Source organism: Bos indicus, chromosome 28, assembly GCF_029378745.1.
Source record: "Bos indicus isolate NIAB-ARS_2022 breed Sahiwal x Tharparkar chromosome 28, NIAB-ARS_B.indTharparkar_mat_pri_1.0, whole genome shotgun sequence".
Lineage (NCBI taxonomy): Eukaryota > Metazoa > Chordata > Mammalia > Artiodactyla > Bovidae > Bos > Bos indicus.
This window is the reverse complement of record NC_091787.1, coordinates 33,010,223-33,028,583: the sequence shown is the minus strand read 5'-3', so window position 1 is coordinate 33,028,583 and position 18,361 is coordinate 33,010,223. Positions and strand designations below refer to the sequence as shown.

The following is an 18,361-nucleotide window of genomic DNA, read 5'->3' as shown; positions in this document are numbered from 1 at the left end:
AGATGTAGACTGAGGCTGGGTTTTAGAGGTTTTTCTCAGTCAGACTTGGAGTTGATGCATTAGGCAGGAGAGAGCCACAATGGTGGATGGATGACACCTTTTAATTAAATTACTCTGGCAACATTGCAGAGGTGAGACTAGGAGGAGAGTCTGGAATCATTAAATTTATTGTATTAATTCATGTCTGCAGTTCTATGGGCCTGAACTCCCGTGGTCCATAATCCTGGTGGGAATTGAGATGGTTTCATCCAATTAAAAAAGGGACTAGCCACAAGAGTGAGGAGAATGTAAATGTTAGAAATTATTTCCCAAAGTGCTATTTTGTTCCTCAGCTAGTCCCTTCCCTCTCATGCAGTTGTTTATTAAATCATTTCGAATGTCTGCTGCTGCTGCTGTTGTTCCTAAGATGCTTAACATTTCTTTATCTCTTATAAACGACATTCTCCATAACCTCTCCCCATCCAGCCCTCATTATTTTTCCTTTTAATCTTAAACTAAAAATGTGCTCCTCAGGCACTTAATTGGAATGTCATTGGTGAAGCTTGCATGGTGGCGTTGTATTTATTGGGTTGGCCAAAAGGTTCATTTGGGTTTTTCCACAAAATCTTACAGAAAAACCTGAATGAACTTTTTGGCCAACCCAATAACACTTCCCTGTATTATCTTAATTCCGCTCCACCCCCACCCACCTTGTTCACATCTGAAACTCAAAGTCTCCTTGTAACCCCTTGATCTCAGCACTTAATTTAGTAGCAGGCAGGTGGTTGTCCAGGGATGGGCCCAAATGTGTAATCCTCTTTATTCAGGTCTGAATGGGAATCACCTCGAGCAGCAACACCTTTCCCTAACGTGTAGTTGCAGAAGAGCTCTTCAAGAGCTGTGATTCTCAAAGTGTGGTTCCTGGGTGAGCAGCAGCATCTGGGAAATGCAAATTCTTAGGGTCCCATACAGACCCTCTGAATCAGGAGCTCTGACAAATGGGGTCCACCAGTGTTTTACCAAGCCCTCGAGGTACATGCTAAAGTTTTAGAAACACTGTTCTGGGGAAATGTTTTGAAAGGTTTGGGCAGCCAGGCTCAGAGAGTTAGGAAAACAGACTTCAGAAAACATTAGGAAAAGTTTAGAGGCTGAGAAGAGAGGCAATTACTTCCTTCTTGGAGATAGACCAGACATCACAACTCCCAGAAGTGAGACTTTGTCCTTAGCCCCCTCCCCTTTGAAAAACAACCTGGGCAGTCATTGCTTACTTCATGCTTTGGAAAGACAAGTTCTTAAGTCCGTCTTCAAGAAGGACCGTTGGATCTTCCTGCCCAAAGGTCTTCACCTGTATTGTTAGATAGGTGGAGAAAAAGATATATTTCCCACTTTGGTCAGTCTCATTCTCCTCTATAGAGACATCTGAATACTAAGAATATGCTTACTTGATGGTCAAGAGGAAACAGAGGTTTGTATTTCAGTCTCTGTTCTACACTGAATGTTTATCCCATCAGAAGCAGCTTTTTATTGAGGTTCTTTTGAAGGTGCCCCAATCATAGTGTCCTGATCGAAATGCTAAATTTGCCTAAAGTTTTAGTACCAGGCTTGATCCGTGGACTGTAGGAGCCTAGTAATTAACAGTCTATCAACTTACCAAGTATCTTAGGTCCTCTAATTAGTAAGTTACTAGTTAACCAAGAACAACTGAGAGAAAGTCAGCTCTACCACCAGGAGTAGTGTTTTTATTTCACTTTTTAAAATCCTCCTTTTTTATCTGTTGGCAACATGTCTGTAAAAATCCTATTCTAATGTGGGCATGCCTTATCAGAATGGAGATCCAAATTTAAGTGTGTAATTCAGAATCACTTCCCTTTGTAGGAAAAAAAAAGGTGATTTCTTTTCTAGCTCCTAAAACTTCTAGACAAGGAACTCTTCTATTTTACACAAAAAGGAAGAAGAGTTTATATTTCATTCTCCATTCTACAATGAGCTTTAATCATTAAGATAAAGTCTCATTGGGAGGAAAATAAATTCTGGCTAGTATGGCCAACCCTTTTGTTGTTGAATTCTGTGTTTTCTTTTTATAAGATCAACGAACTTCTCTGTGGGTTGTTTCCATTTGAGGAATGAAATGATGGGGCTTTAGAGTCTCTGCTCTGTGGTCTTTGACTGTATGAGTCTGTGGACTAAAGGCACTCAGAGGATTTATCTCAGAGGGGATCCTGATAAACAGTTCTGATCTCTCTTGAGAAAACTAGGCAGGAGATTTCTCCTTGGGCTCTCATGCAAAGAGCTGAGAGGGATAGAAAATAGACTGTCTGATCACTCTGGTCCTACCTGGGTTCCAGGGGCCAGCCTCTTCTGTCTCAGAATTTCCTGTTTCTCTCCTACTTCATCTTAGCTGAGTGGCTCTTATTACTGGTGAGCTTCAGCCAGAGGAAAAGCTGCCAGCCCCAGCAGCATAATTTACTCCCTTTATTATTTCAGCTCAAAGTATAAGTCTCAAGGAATGATATAAAAGGATGATTAAATTAATTCTCTAAAATTCTGAAAGACCAGAGAAAAGGTCTATTATGATTTCAACATTGTTTTCTGTAAATCAGTGTGTTGTAGAGGTATATTTTTCAGCACAGTGTTCTTTACCATCAAGCTCTCTTATTGCTGCCTTTGGGGATGGGCAATATAGGAGGAAGTAGCAGAAATGACCAGAGAAGGCAATGGCACCCCACTCCAGTACTCTTGCCTGGAAAATCCCATGGATGGAGGAGCCTGGTGGGCTGCAGTCCATGGGGTTGTGAAGAGTCAGACACGACTGAACCACTTCACTTCCACTTTTCACTTTCATGCATTGGAGAAGGAAATGGCAACCCACTCCAGTGTTCTTGCCTGGAGAATCCCAGGGACAGGGGAGCCTGGTGGGCTGCCATCTATGAGGTCGCACAGAGTTGGACACAACTGAAGCGACTTAGTAGCAGCAGCAGAAATGACAAGGAAGGCAAAGAATAGTGGAAATTAGTTGCTACAGCCTAATTCCTTATACTCTCTTAATTATCTGCTTCCATTTATGTTGAACCAAAATATCTTCAATGGTATTGAGCTAGCATCTCTTCCCCCACTGTTCCTTTCTCTTCCACAGCCTAGCAAATACTTTCCCTACTCAGTGTGTTTCAAGGTTACTATGAAATTGACCACAGAAGCCATGGAGTTAATAGGAGTTAAGGAACTCACATGGACCCCCAAATGTGCCACCAATGACTATGGTGAAGGCAATAAGTAAGGTGATTGTTTGGCCTTGGTGAAGTGGTAGTGGGTTTTCCGTAACAGACTTGGGACATGTCTGTCCCCTTGGTAGTATACACATCAATCTTGATGTGGACAAGTTTATAAGGCACAGCTAAGTCACTGCTGGCACAAGGGAAGACATGAGTACAATATTGTATTTCCCTGCAGGATTCCCCCCCCCCCCACCCCGCCCATCCTCAATCTCCTGCTCACTCTTACGCACACATACACCCACACATACACCATTTACTCTTCAGTATTTTGGTAGCCCATCATACCTGTAGCTTACCTAATATAGAGATGCGCGGTCTCCTCATCCCTTGGGATCAATAGTGGACTTCTGGTCAACCTAGTTCATATACTTCTTTCCACTGCGCCTAGAGTAGCAAAGAATTCTAACACCTGTGGACCCTGTGGGTCTTGCTCTTAAAACAAAATTCCATCCTAGATTGAGGATTGCAGAAGTGTCACTTGTTAACTCCTGTCCTGGATTCTCCTTTTTTCATTGAATCTGAGTAAGAGAGCAGGCAAAGAGCAGTGGCAGGCTATGGTGTTCAGTCTCTTTTGCTCCTGCCTTCTTTCATCATTGGAGTAAGCAAATTCCATGCTATCTTTCCTCCCGCTTTACCTTAGTGAAAACCGAGTACTTGCCATTTCCTTTATACAAATGGTTTTCAGTGTTTGTTTTTTGTTCAGTCTGCTTAGTTTGTAAATGCAAATGTAGATTCCTCTTCATGCTTGTCTGTAGGGTTTTCCACATATCTGTGATTTGGGAGATGACAAAGGGCATGTTTGACTTGTAATACAGATGAAGAATGGATAAATCCAGTGCATGTAACTCGATCAGAGAGTCCCACAGACTGAGTCACCCTGCCTTTAAGTGGGCCCTGCATATCTGTACTGCACAGATTCCTGCCTGTTGAACAACCAAGAATTGCCCTTACTGAAGTACAACTATACTAACTGGTATTGCGTACAGCAATTTCCAAAGTGGTGATACTTGGAAATCCTCCATCCTGCACCTCTCAAGTTAGCCCTCTCCCATCCTGGAGGTCCATGTTGCTTCCCATCTGGGGAATGTATTTTACTTCTCCCCATCCTCCCCTATTCTTTCCCTCACCACACCTTCTTGACATTCCTGGCCTGAGTGGTTCCATTGGCTTACTGATAACAGTGTCCTATACATATTCATTCACAGCTTTGAAAGGCTTATGAGGCTTTCCTACTTCCCATCCAGCCCAAACTTTGGGACTTTTCACACTCTGATCCTCTGATCAGTTTGATGCAGGAAAGCACACGGAAGCCACGTACCAGTTTGTATAGTTGTACCCTTTTGAACTGCCTACTCTCAAGCAAAGTAGAATGTGCTGGGGGTTCGCATTGGCTGCTTGACACACACAAGGGCAATTAACCTGCATGCCAAAAAATAAAAATAAAAATTAACCCTTAGAGTACTGCTTCAATAGATTGATTTAATGGTCTTGAATTCTACCAGTTGGGCAATGCTTCTTTCCCCAGATCAGAGTGCTGCATATAAGTCCATATTTAGTTTCACCAGAACATCCACCAGGATCCTCTCCTCCACGGCTTTCCTGAGATGCTCCTGGTCCTTTATCATTAATCAACCAATGGCTTTTAAAAGGTCCAAAACACAACCGCTGTGTTTAATTGAAAATGGACTTCATTTCTAATGTGCTGGAGAGTGGGAGGGACTGCTTTTAGCTTAGGTTCGTGTCCTCTCAAAGAAAGAGGTCAGTTCTTTAAGGGTTAATATGAAATTGAGGACTTTGGTGGTCTCTTCTGCTTGTCCTTCCCTCAAGGTGTCTGCATGATCCTCTTTAGATTCTTAGCTCAACTGTTGAATGATGATGGAAACAATACATGTATCAAATGACGAAAACAAAGAACAAAAGACTGTATGGTTGAATGGAAAGGCCCCTTGGCAATGCTTGCTTGATGATCACAGGGGATACAAAGACCAAATGTTTTATTTTTTGAATGTTCATTTTGTCCTGTTCCCTAAGCACCGTCACTGCACAGCGATATGGAACATGTGATGATGCTTTTCATTTACCTCTTGCTTTTCTCTTCTTCCTATCTAATAGCCCAATAGAATCCTGCCAGAATTTCTACAAAGATTTCACATTACAGATCGACATGGCTTTCAACGTATTCTTCCTTCTCTACTTTGGCTTGCGGGTAAGTTTGAACAAGACTGCTCAGTATCACAATGGAGCGTGTGAATCTTGTACCTAGGGACCATTCCCCATCAGCATCTGCTCCCACAGGCAAGATGAAGCCCAGTGTTTGCAGGGAAGACAAGAGACCGAATTCTGATTTTCATTTTGTGAGAGAGCCCTTTCCTTAGGTCAGCATTTCCTCACGTATATGTTAATTTTGTTCTGAGCAGGAGAAATAAGGATTGAAATGACTATTACACCCTTACTGGTCTACTGTTCCTCATCTCTCCATTCACGCACGAATGCATGGTTTGCCTTAAACAGGAGGAAAAACCTTCCGCTCTTAAAATTATGTTTATCAGTGCTCACTTAACTGAATCCTGAGAGAACAGTGAGTTGTGAGGGTTGAAGCAAGGGGGTAGATTGGCAGAATTGAGGGCTTGGAGGATTTATCCAAACCATGTCTATAAAGGGAGCTGTACAGACTGTGTGGGTGAATATTTACAGTGGAGACTTTAAGAAACGTGAGGTCTCTCAAACTGCCCTATGATGCTATTGAAAACCACAGAAAAATGTACTCCCTGAGCTTTCTCCAAGGCTCTCAGAGCATATAGTCACTCTCTAGAAAAGACTGTAGATCCAAATTCTAAGACAGAAATAGCAAGGAACTGGCATAGATATAAGAACATAACATCTCCCTCTAGGCCCCCATGAAAAACTGAAATGTACCCTTTGGAAGAAAGAGTATAGTTTGTTGTAGAGCCCCAGTTTGAGTTCCCTGAGTCATACAGCAAATTCCCACTAGCTATCTCTTTTACATATGGTAGTGTATATACTTGGAGAAGGCAATGGCACCCCACTCCAGTACTCTTGCCTGGAAAATCCCATGTACGGAGGGGCCTGGTAGGCTGCCACCTATGGGGTGGCTAAGAGTCGGACACGACTGAGCGACTTCACTTTCACGCATTGGAGAAGGAAATGGAAACCTACTCCAGTGTTCTTGCCTGGAGAATCCCAGGGACAGGGGAGCCTGGTGGGCTGCTGTCTATGGGGTCGCACAGAGTCGGACACGACTGAAGCGATGTAGCAGCAGCAGCAGCAGTGTATATACTTCCGTGTTACTCTCTCCATTCCTCCCACTCTCTCCTTCCTCCCCCATACCCGTGTCCATAAATCTGTTCTCTATGTCTGCATCTCCATTGTTGCCCTGTAAATAGGTTCATCAGTATCAACTTTCTAGAACTGAAGGGTGGGAAGAGGTGGGAGGTGGGGGGAGGCTTAAGAAGGAGAGGGGACACATGTATACCTATGGCTGACTCATGTTGATGTTTGGCAGAGACCAACACAATATTGTGAAGCAACTTTCCTTCAATTAAAAATAAATAAAAAAAAAATAAATAAAAATAAATAAGTGTTTTCTTTTGAGGGGGGGAAGAGTACTGTTTGCATGCCAGCACCATGCTTCTCATTTTCTCTCTCTCTCTCTCTTGTGTTTTCTTTCCCCCAGTTTATTGCAGCCAACGATAAGCTATGGTTCTGGCTTGAAGTGAACTCTGTGGTAGATTTCTTCACGGTCCCCCCTGTGTTTGTGTCCGTGTACTTAAACAGAAGTTGGCTTGGTAAGTCGATCTCTCTCCCTTCTTTTTCACTGGCTTCTGAGCCATGGCTGAAATACATCAGGTGGTGCATCTGGGATGCATTGGAGGACTGAGAATCCACAGAAAGAAACCTTCCTGGATTTGTGTGAACAACTCTCAGAGGTTTAGAAGTTGATGGTGAGAGTTTTCTCTCAGAAGCAAGCACCAGCCAAGAAGAATGTGAACAGTGAGTGCTTCAGAGAATGCAGTTTTATCATTGTTGAAGCCCAGTGGTCATCATGGTCACAGGCAGAACCTCTGCATTCATGGTTCTCTTACTGTTTATTCAACAGAGCATGGGCACAAAGCTTTCTGCGTAACAGCTTCAGGTGCCCCAGGAGGCCTGCCTGCCAGAGTTAGCTTCTGTCTGCTTCACAGTTTTGTGATGGGTGGACCCAGTGTGGTTTAATTAAAATTGTGAGCTCCTTTGTGGGGGTGGAATAAGACACCTTCACCTCGAGGGAGATCCAGCTTCTTCCCTGTGTGAATGGAGGAGCTTTTGCTGGAGCTGTGTTCACACCTCACTTCCTGTATTTGCTTGACAGGTCACTTCCTGTATCAAGTCTAGGATAATTTAGTGGGAAAAGTAAGTAACTCAGAGGATGGTCAAGGGGCCAAAGGTTTAGAGAGGCAGCTGTTGGGTTCTCTTTGCCACACTGAGTAATTTCCTCAAAATGTTCTTGCTGTCACAAGTCTACAGGGGAAGAGGGGAGGCTGAAATAGGACTTGGAGGACTATTTGTGGGCTCCCTCTGTCTTTATTTTCAGAGATTTTTGGTCTTAACATATTTCTTCAAAGTAATATATATATAAAATAGCATCAATAGTCAAAGATGTATAAAGAAAATATTAAGTACCTCTTCCGCCCACATCCATCACTACCCTCTGCCCAGGATGCTCAGTGTTACAGACTTCCACATCTTTCCTTTGTGCTGGTTTCACCACCAGCAAACACAGATGTGCACACATCACAGTGTTTTAGAGATGGTTGTCTTTATATGAAATCATTGTTATCAGTCACATCACACTGCAGTTGACTCTCTTACTACTAGTAAGTGATGGCCATCCCTTCAGCTCTGTAATGATTCGTTTTATGACAGTTGCGCAAAATCCCATACATTGCTCTAGCACGTTTATTCAGCTGTTACCCAAATAATGCACAACATGATTGTTTACTTTTCTGCTATCAACAGTGGTTTGGTAAGCACTCTCATCCATGTATCCATACAGTTCTATCTTTAGAGAGAATTCCAAGTTCCTGGAAGAGGACTTGCTGGATCAAAGAGTATGTGTATTTTAGTTTATAGATATTAATGGATAACTTTTCAAAAATGTTGTGTCAAAATATGCTTCTGCTAGCACTTTTGATGTCCTTGCTAGTCCTATAAATGTATTCTATACCTAGTATCAAGTACTTTTAAAACAAGAATCTTTTATATATGGTGTGTGCAGTAACGCATACATGTATGTATGTGTGTGTGTGTTTATCATGCGGATTCTATTTTCTGCTAGTTTTCTCATTTGAGTTGTATTTACTTGCTCAAGGGGAATGTTTTCGCCCTTGATCTGAGATGTGCTCTCTTAGATGGGATTTTCTGGCCAGAATGGTGAGACCATTAGAGCCAGATACCCAAGTGAGAAGCATCCTGAGTATCCTTTCATGGCTCTGATGCCCAAGATCCTGGCCGCTTCAACTGAGCTCTGAGCCCACCTTGTGATGTGAGGAACTCACTTTTCGTCCCTCTACCTGCTGTTTTTCACCTGTAAAATAGAGGTTGGGCTAGATGATCTCAAAGATTCTTTCATTTCAGAAAATTTCTAAACCTCTTGCATTGTTCATGGGAACTTTGAGAAAATTTGCAATCTTGGTTGTTGTAGAGAACTAGGTAGTTAGTGAAATTAATCACCAGCATACCTGGGTCAAAGTTTTGTATGGACTGCTAACCAGAGCTCTTTCTAAACCATCATTGTGACACATGTATACACACACACACCCCCCAAGCAGACAAAGGGAGAGAAGGAAGAGAGGGAGAGGGAGAGAGGGAAAGAGAGAAGGATGGAAGAGAAAAGAGAATAAGGGAGGAGGAAGAAAAGGAATCTGCCTTCTCTTCTTGGTTGGGCTCTACTTCCTCTGTGTACTTGAACAAACACTACTTTTCTGGACCCTCAGTTTTCCCATTGGAAAAATGGGATATTTGGACTTAAACTACCTTCCAGTTCATGCACTTCCCAAACCTGAATTTGATGCTAGGTCCCTTGTGGTCCTGGAAGATGGAGGGGACCCCTTCCTGACTGTGGTGGAGACATCCCACCTCTGCAGCCAGCAGGGCTCACCCCTGGTGTGGAACCAGGTCTCCTTTTTTTTGCGTAAGTGAGTCTCCTTGAATAGTCACCATTAGGAGGACTTAGATCTTGTAAAAACCCATTCCTTTTTGTGGATGATGTCATTCTGACTTTTGGAGGGGTTCTGATCTAGTAAAAATCTATCTGCGCAGACAGGAAAATGGAAGAAAGAGGAAAGGGGGTTGGGGGAGGGATAAATTAGAAATTTGGGATTAGCAGATACAAACTATTGTATATAGAATAGGTAAATAACAGGGGTCTACCATATAGCACAGAGCTTCCCAGGTGGCTCAGTGGTAAAGAATCTACCTGTAATACAGGAGACGTGCATTCAATCCCTGCTTCGGGAAGATCCTCTGGAGAAGGAAATGGCTACCCACTCCAGTATTCTTGTCTGAGAAATCCCATGGATAGAGGAGCCTGGCAAGCCGCAGTCCATGGGGTCACAGAGAGTTGGACATGACTTAGGGACTGAGCACCCATGTACTATATATATAGCACAAGGAACTGTATTCAGTACCTGTAATACACTATTGTGGAAAATAATATGAAAATTTATATATATGGCTTCCCAGATGGCACTAGTGGTAAAGAACCCACCTGCCAATGCAGAAGACATGAGAGATGCAGGTTCCATCCCTGGGTTGGGAAGATCCCTGGAGGAGGGCATGCAACCCACTCCAGTATTCTTGCCTGGAGAATCTCATGGACAGAGGAGCCTGGCGGGCTACAGTCCATGGGGTTGCAAAGAGTCTGACACAACTGAAGTGACTTAGCACATGTGCACCAATAAGTCACTTTGCTGTGCGCCAGAAACGAATACATTGTAAACCAACTATACTTCAGTTAAACAAAAAAGGGGGCAGAGACAGAAAAGAGAAGACTAGTTAGAGATGCTTTGCTTCAGTTGTAGTTGCTTTTCAAAAAAAATATGCTCTAAAATATGCTTTAATTTGCTCACGAATTGAACAGGGTTATAAAGCAGCTATTATATGCCAGGTGCATTTTCTATATGATTAGGAAACAACAGTGAATAAAGTAGGCAGCATCCCCTCCTCTGACATTGCGGTGGGGGAAGAACAGGGAAAAAAGAAGCCTAATAAATAAGTAAATTATATAGTATGTTCGGAAGCATAAGTGCTCAGTCACTTCAATTGTGTCCACCTCTGTGATGCTATGGACTGCAGCCCTTCAGCCTCCTCCTCTGTGGGATTCAAGTGCTATTGAAACTGGAAACAAAGACCAACAACCTTTGAGACTATGAGATAATAATAACTACTAATAACCTTTCTTCTCTTTTAGGAGAAAACACATTTAATGAAATACTTTTGGTTCTTTGGTGACTAAGCCTCTTGGGTGAAATCCAAAACTGATCTGCCTGTTATGGAAGAGAATTCAGTATAGTAATATTTCAAGGAGGTCCCCATTGTGATTTAATACATAGGTTATTGCACCAGGAAACAGTTATTGTTCTGATGAGCTGCCAGAGATAAAATGAACATTCCCATGAGGTGTGGCTTATAAAGTAAAAGGAATAATTCCATTAAATAGGGCATTTCAGAAAGCGCTGCCCTCCTCTTAGTAAATGAAAAGTACTGCCTTTGCTGGCAGAGGTTTAGGACAAAATGCAGGAAAATTGAAGTCTTTCCCAAATCTGCACATGCTTCTTGCTGCTGCTAAGTCGCTTAAGTCGTGTCCGACTCTGTTCAACCCCATAGATAGCAGCCCACTAGGCTCCCCCATCCCTGGGATTCTCCAGGCAAGAATACTGGAGTGGGTTGCCATTTCCTTCTCCAATGCATGAAAGTGAAAAGTGAAAGTGAAGTCACTCAGTTGTGCCCAACTCTTAGAGACCCCATGGACTGCAGCCTACCAGGCTCCTCCATCCATGGGATTTCCAGGCAAGAGTACTGGAGTGGGGCGCCATTGCCTTCTCCGACATGCTTCTTGAGCCCACGCTAAGTCATGTCGGACATTTCAGTCATGTCCAACTCTATACGACCTCATCGACTGCAGCCTGCTAGGCTCCTCTGTCCATAGGATTCTCCAGGCAAGAATACTGGAGTGTGTTGCCATGCCCTTTTCCAAGGAATCTTCCCCACCCAGGGATCCATCCTGTATCTCTTATGTCTCCTGCATTGGCAAGTGGGCTCTTTCACACCTCGGAAGCCCGGTCGAGAGCAGAGGACTGTGCTGCAGCTGGCACCATGGGGGATAAAAAGTGAAATGACCATCACATCCCCTGCCTTTACCTTTTCTGGAGCGTAACTTGCATCACATTTGACTTCCGACTCTTAACATGGTTGCATATTATATAGTATAGTCTTTATTTTTTTGCATGCATCGTCTTAGTCCATTGGACAGTCTGTTAATAAAAACAGCTAGTATTTATTCCAGTTGTGCTATGCACTGGGCCCTATGATAAACCCTTGCATACATGAACTTGGTCCTTAGAGCAAACCTGTAAAGTAGGAATTATTTTCCCATTTTACAGATAAGGAGATGCGGGCTCAGAGGAGCTCTCTCTCTTGTCCAGGATTCTGTAGCTTGGGAGTGGGGGAAGGCCTTCCTTACCCAAAATCTAGTCTGACTTCATGCCCATTTTCTTACGCTGTTCTTCTGCCTCTGTTCTGACCCTTTTGAGAGGTTTGGGGTTTTGAGGACTGGGTTGGGAATAACTGAGCCACTTTTACTGCTTTATGTTGGCATCTCTCTAACTCATCCTGTTGTTTCAGGCAGGCAGGGAGGGGAAGAGGTCTTACTTAAAAACACACAGCTCATAGTTCCTCCTTTTCTCACTCTTCCTTATCTACCGCCAGTTTCTAGAACTAGAGCTAGCGTGGAGGTTCCCGAGTCCCAGACTATCCTAGCAACTTGGGGACTGGATCTGCTCCACCTGAAGAGAGAGAGAGAGACTGGGGGCAGGTCCTTGATCAGTAGAGCTGATTGGCTCAGGGTCCCGTTCTGGGCTCCACCGCCTCAGTTCACATTGTGCTCAGCCACATGTTCATGGGTTGCTTTGAGCACGGTCATTTTCCCTGTCATAAACTCAGTCTTCTCACCTCTCCTATGGGGATAATGATAGCACTCACCTGAGATGAGTGTAGTGGGGATTCAGTGAAGTGTAATGAGTGACCAGGCACACAGGACCAGCTTTGTGAACAGAAGCCATGGTTATCCACAGCCTTTCTTTCTAACCTCCCTATCATATTTTAAAACCCCAGAGAAGAAAACAAACCAGAATGGAACCAAAAATAAGGCAGTGGGATGTGAGGACATCCACGTCGGCAGGCAGCAAGTCAATGCTTATTTTAATTCCTGTTCCCACACACCAGCTTATTCACAAAATCCTTATCCTGCCTCACTAAAATAAATGTACCTTGAAATGAGAGATGGATCTTATTTTGAGACTTGAAAAACATGCTCTGGGGAGAACTCTTGTCTGTTTGTCTCATTCTTGTGGGAACTGTGTCCCCAGGGTGGGCCAGTGGGCTCTGCCTCCTTGTTTATGGATATGTCTTTGTTGAGGGGCATCTTCCAGAAGTAAAGGCAGCCAGTAGAGGAAAAAATGGTACACAGACATCAGCCAGTCATCTAACTGACTGTTATTGAGTACCTACTGTGTGCCCAGTCCTGGGGTAAGAGGGACACATGCTTGGCCACCTTCTTTCCTAGTTTTACTGTGATTTCCAACCTTGCCCACCTCCTCTCTGACTGATGAGATCAGGGTATGACGAGGAGCTCCAATCACTGTGTTCGAAAACTAGAGCTGTTCTCTAGTCTGTGTCAGACCTGGCCTTAGGCCTTTCAGTAAACTCTGCTAGAAAATAGAAAACTTTGCTAAAAAAGTAGAAAAATGAGTTAGTGTCCAGTCATGGAACAATTAAAATGATTGAGTATCTGCTTATAAATGTATGCCTGGGCAGTGACTCTCTGTGTCAAAGGTGGTTAAAACAGGACTGTGAAAAAAAAAAAGGTACAGGTCCTTAAAAACAACAACAACAGGACCAAACACAGTTCCTGTTTGAGACCAAGATTTCAATTTAGTTTTGGAACCAAAATAAACACGCATACAGCAACAGCAGGTAGCTCTACCCGCTGTATAATTATGTCCGAAATTGCGAGGTCCAGGCTGTCAGGGCAGTGGGAGTTTGGAGGAGAAAGCTCACATGGGCAGAGGAAAGAGAGGAGGCTTCTGCAATGAGCTGGGGCTCAGCTGAGGCTTGTGATGTAGGTGAGATGGGCGGAGTGGGAAGAAGTGAGCATTCTGCAGGGAGAGGCGCTTACCATGTCTGGAGAGTGGCGGGTGCCCACGGATGGTAATACCGCCCGAGATAAGAAAGTAGTTTTAGTTTGCCAGGCATCAGATCAGCCTCATAACCCTGCCAGACAGATGCATTAGCGTCCTACTCTTAATGCAACACATATCTATTATCTTACAGTTGTGTAGGTTAGAAGTCCAAAACAGTATCTTCAGGGCTGTGCTCCTCTCTGGAAGCTCCAAGGAGGATTCTATTTCCTTGCTTTTTTCAGCTTCCAGAACCAACCCACATTCCTTGTGGTCACTTCTCCATCTTCAGAGCCAGCCACAGAGGGCGGAGTTCTCACAATGCATCTCTCTGATCTCGCTTTCTGTTGTCTGCCTCTCTCTGCTTCCTCCCTCTTCGACTTTTAAAGACCTTTATGATTACATTGGAGGGTGATCCAGGATGCTTTCTCATCTCAAGGTCAGCTAATTGACAGCCTTAATTCCCCTGCTACCTAAGTTGCCTTTTGTCATGTAAGTTACCAGATTCACAGGTTCTGGGGATTCACATGAATATTTTTGAGGGGCCATTACGCTGCCTTCCCTGATAGCTCAGTTGGTAAAGAATCCACCTGCAGTGTAGGAGACCCAGGGTCAGGAAGATCCCTGGAGAAGGGATAGGCTACCCACCCCGGTATTCTTTGGGTTCCCTTGTGGCTCAGCTGGTAAAGAATCTGCCTGCAATGTGGGAGAGTTCGATCCCTGGATTGGGAAGATCCCCTGGAGAAGGGAGAAGGGAGCGGCTACCCACTCTAGTATTCTCACCTGGAGAATTCCATGGACTATATAGTCTATGGGGTTGCAAAGAGTTGGACATGACTGAGCGACTTAACTTTTTCATTCTGCCTACCGAAAGGGGTATTATTATTATTATTATTTCCATTTTGCCAAATAGGAACCTGAGGCTCAGAGGGAGTGCGTGACTTGCCCAAAGTCATAGACGGCCAGAAGAATTTAGAGCTGGGACCAGTGCCCTGTTCAGACTATCCAATGGCTCTCCATAGTCCATTGGAGTCCATAAACTCTTGTAGGCATTTAGGGCCCTCTGGGCCCTTAGCTCTGCATTTTCCCAGCTTATCATGGGAGGAGACCCTTGGGGAGATCTTGTTTGGAGCTTGAGACTTTCCCCTTCCTGCATTTCTTTTTTTTTTTTCATTTTTATTTATTTATTTATTTATTTTAAAATTTTATTTTATTTTTAAACTTTACATAATTGTATTAGTTTTGCCAAATATCAAAATGAATCTGCCACAGGTATACATGTGTTCCCCATCCTGAACCCTCCTCCCTCCTCCCTCCCCATACCATCCCTCTGGGTCGTCCCAGTGCACTAGCCCCAAGCATCCAGTATCGTGCATCGAACCTGGACTGGCAAGTCGTTTCTTACATGATATTTTACATGTTTCAATGTCATTCTCCCAAATCTTCCCACCCTCTCCCTCTCCCACAGAGTCCATAAGACTGTTCCATACATCAGTGTCTCTTTTGCTGTCTCGTACACTGGGTTATTGTTACCATCTTTCTAAATTCCATATATATGCGTTAGTATACTGTATTTATGTTTTTCCTTCTGGCTTACTTCACTCTGTATAATAGGCTCCAGTTTCATCCACCTCAGAACTGATTCAAATGTATTCTTTTTAATGGCTGAGCAATACTCCATTGTGTATATGTACCACAGCTTTCTTATCCATTCATCTGCTGATGGACATCTAGGTTGCTTCCATGTCCTGGCTATTATAAACAGTGCTGCGATGAACAAAAGCTTCTGCACATCAAAGGAAACTATTAGCAAGGTGAAAAGACAGCCTTCAGAATGGGAGAAAATAATAGCAAATGAAGCAACTGACAAACAACTAATCTCAAAAATATACAAGCAACTCCTACAGCTCAACTCCAGAAAAATAAACGACCCAATCAAAAAATGGGCCAAAGAACTAAATAGACATTTCTCCAAAGAAGACATACAGATGGCTAACAAACACATGAAAAGATGCTCAACATCACTCATTATCAGAGAAATGCAAATCAAAATCACTATGAGGTACCATTTCACACCAGTCAGAATGGCTGCGATCCAAAAGTCTACAAATAATAAATGCTGGAGAGGGTGTGGAGAAAAGGGAACCCTCTTACACTGTTGGTGGGAATGCAAACTAGTACAGCCACTATGGAGAACAGTGTGGAGATTCCTTAAAAAACTGGAAATAGAACTGCCTTATGATCCAGCAATCCCACTGCTGGGCATACACACTGAGGAAACCAGAAGGGAAAGAGACACGTGTACCCCTTCCTGCATTTCTATGTAACACTGGGTCTTTGCTTTCTTTTCTTGGGAACAGATGAATTACCAGATAGATGTGCTTGTTATCATTGTATGTAAGCAAGTTAGAGAGGTCTGGATTCCCTTTCCTTTGAGGCTGTACTAGTGAAGAAGAACCTATTTAATTTGCATATCCTTTGCTTAAAAGCCCTCTTTCCTTAGATCTCATGTTTTCTTGATTTTGGGGGAGTTTACTTAAGGGTGGAGAGAAATGGAAATGCAGAGTGCCGGGTGAGTGAATGAGGCACAATGGCTTGTCACCATTCTTCCAAGGAAAGCCATGTGTCGGGTCAGATACTGTCCCCTTTAGTGGTCAGTCTTCCAGGGGCTTTACTGAAGTGCTAGGAGTCTCTGTGTTGTCCATCCACTTTATAATGTGGTCCCAAGGCCCCTCCCTTGCTTGAAGAACCCCACAAAAGGCAAGGTGAAGTTCATATCAGGACCTTCATTGACTACCCTCTGCATTGGGGGAGAGTAATCAAGAATAAAAGCCTTGCCCTCTTGCACTGTTGGTAGGAATGTAAATTGGCACAACTACCATGGCGAACAGTATGGAGGTTCCTTAAAACACTAAAAACTAACATCAGTTCAGTTCAGTCACTCAGTCGTGTCCGACTCTTTGAGACCCCATGGACTGCAGCCCGCCAGGCTTCCCTCTCCATCACCAACTCCTGGCACTTACTCAAACTCATGTCCATCAAGTCGGTGATGCCATCCAACCATCTCATCCTCTGTCGTCCCCTTCTCCTCCTGCCCTCAATCTTTCCCAGCATCACGGTCTTTTCAGATGAGTCAGTTCTTTGCATCAGGTGGCCGAAGTACTGGAGTTTCAGTTTCAGCATCAGTCTTTCCAATGAATATTCAGGACTGATTTCCTTTAGGATTGACTGGTTGGATCTCCTTTCAGTCCAAGGGACTCTCAAGAGTCTTCTTCAACACCACAGTTCAAAAGCATCAATTCTTTGGCATTCCAGAAAACTACCATATAACCCAACAATCCCACTGCTGGGCATATACCCTGAGAAAATGATACGTCAAAGAGACACATGTACCCCTGTGTTCATTGTAGCACTATTTACAATAACCAGGACGTGAAAGCAATCTAGATGTTCATCACTAGATGAATGGATAAAGAAGCTGTGATAAATATATGTAATGGAATACTACTCAGCCATAAAAAGGAGCAACATTTGGGTCATTTGTAGTAATGTGGATGAATCTAGAAACTGTCATGCAAAAGTAATTCAGAAAGAGAAAAACAAATATATATTAACACACACATATGTATGTATATGGAATCTTGAGACATGGTACCGAAGAACTTATTTGCAGGGCAGAAATAGAGATGCAGATGCAGAGAAGGGACTTATGGACACAGCAGGGGAAGGAGAGCATGGGACATATTGAGAGAACAGCGTTGGCATATTTCCACTGCCACGTGTAAAACAGATAGCTCGTGGGAAGCTTCTGTATAGCGCAGGGAGCCCAGCCTGGCTCTTTATGATGACCTAGAGGGCCTAGAGGGGTAGGGTGGGAGAGGGTGGGAGGGAACCTCAAGAGGAAGGGGATATATGTATACTTATGGCTGATTCATGTTGTTGTACAGCTGAAACTAATACAACATTATAAATCAATTATATTCCAATTAAAAAGTATACTCCCTAAAAAATTAAGTCCAAGAACTAAAAAAATATACATGTAAAAAAAGAATAAAAGCCTTTGGATGGTTTCACTTTCTAGACTTCAGTAATTTTTAGCATATTGAAATTTAAAAAAAAAAAGCAGAGTGTGATTTTAGGCAGAGAGTGGGGGCAGTGCTCAGTACACAGTCCTACCTCCCTGCCTCCCTTCTCCTTAGACTTCCCGCCCCGGCCCCACCAGGCTGCATCTGTCTTGCTCATCTTCCCTCACACCTGCCTCAGGAGTGGGTTTTTCCCTTCCTGTCTGAATGTCATCTCTCTGTCTGCATGAATGCACAGATCTAACCCCACCTCCTGGGTGAAGCTTTCCCATTCTTCCAGGTGGAACGAATTCTTCCCTGACCTTTGCTTCCTTCATTCTTGTGATTTGTGTTGTAAGAGCTGTATAATCCGTCCGTTTTCTCCTCTCAGTTAGAAGTCCAGTCGTATGGGTAGTGTGGCAGAGGTCCTGACCATCTTGTTTTTTTTTTTTTTTTTTTGCCATGTTCCCAGCATCTGGAGCAGTGCCTGACACACAGTTTGTGCTTATTGAATGCATGAGCGAATGGGTATCTCTTCTTACACTAATGATAATAATGAATAATTAATTTAATTGCTTAAGAGCAGACACTGGGC

The 18,361-nt window shown here is 43.5% G+C and overlaps 1 protein-coding gene across 15 annotated transcripts in view; it reads left to right on the top strand.

Moving 5' to 3' along the window:
- The window catches only part of KCNMA1 (potassium calcium-activated channel subfamily M alpha 1), a 774,726-nt gene that overhangs the window by 436,025 nt on the left and 320,340 nt on the right, over window positions 1–18,361 (top strand). For all 15 annotated transcript variants that reach the window (XM_070782104.1, XM_070782103.1, XM_070782107.1 and 12 more), the window contains exons 4-5: window positions 5,364–5,457; window positions 6,946–7,057. In XM_070782104.1, the coding sequence (XP_070638205.1) occupies window positions 5,364–5,457; window positions 6,946–7,057 (206 nt within the window). The remainder of the gene's footprint in view (window positions 1–5,363; window positions 5,458–6,945; window positions 7,058–18,361) is intronic.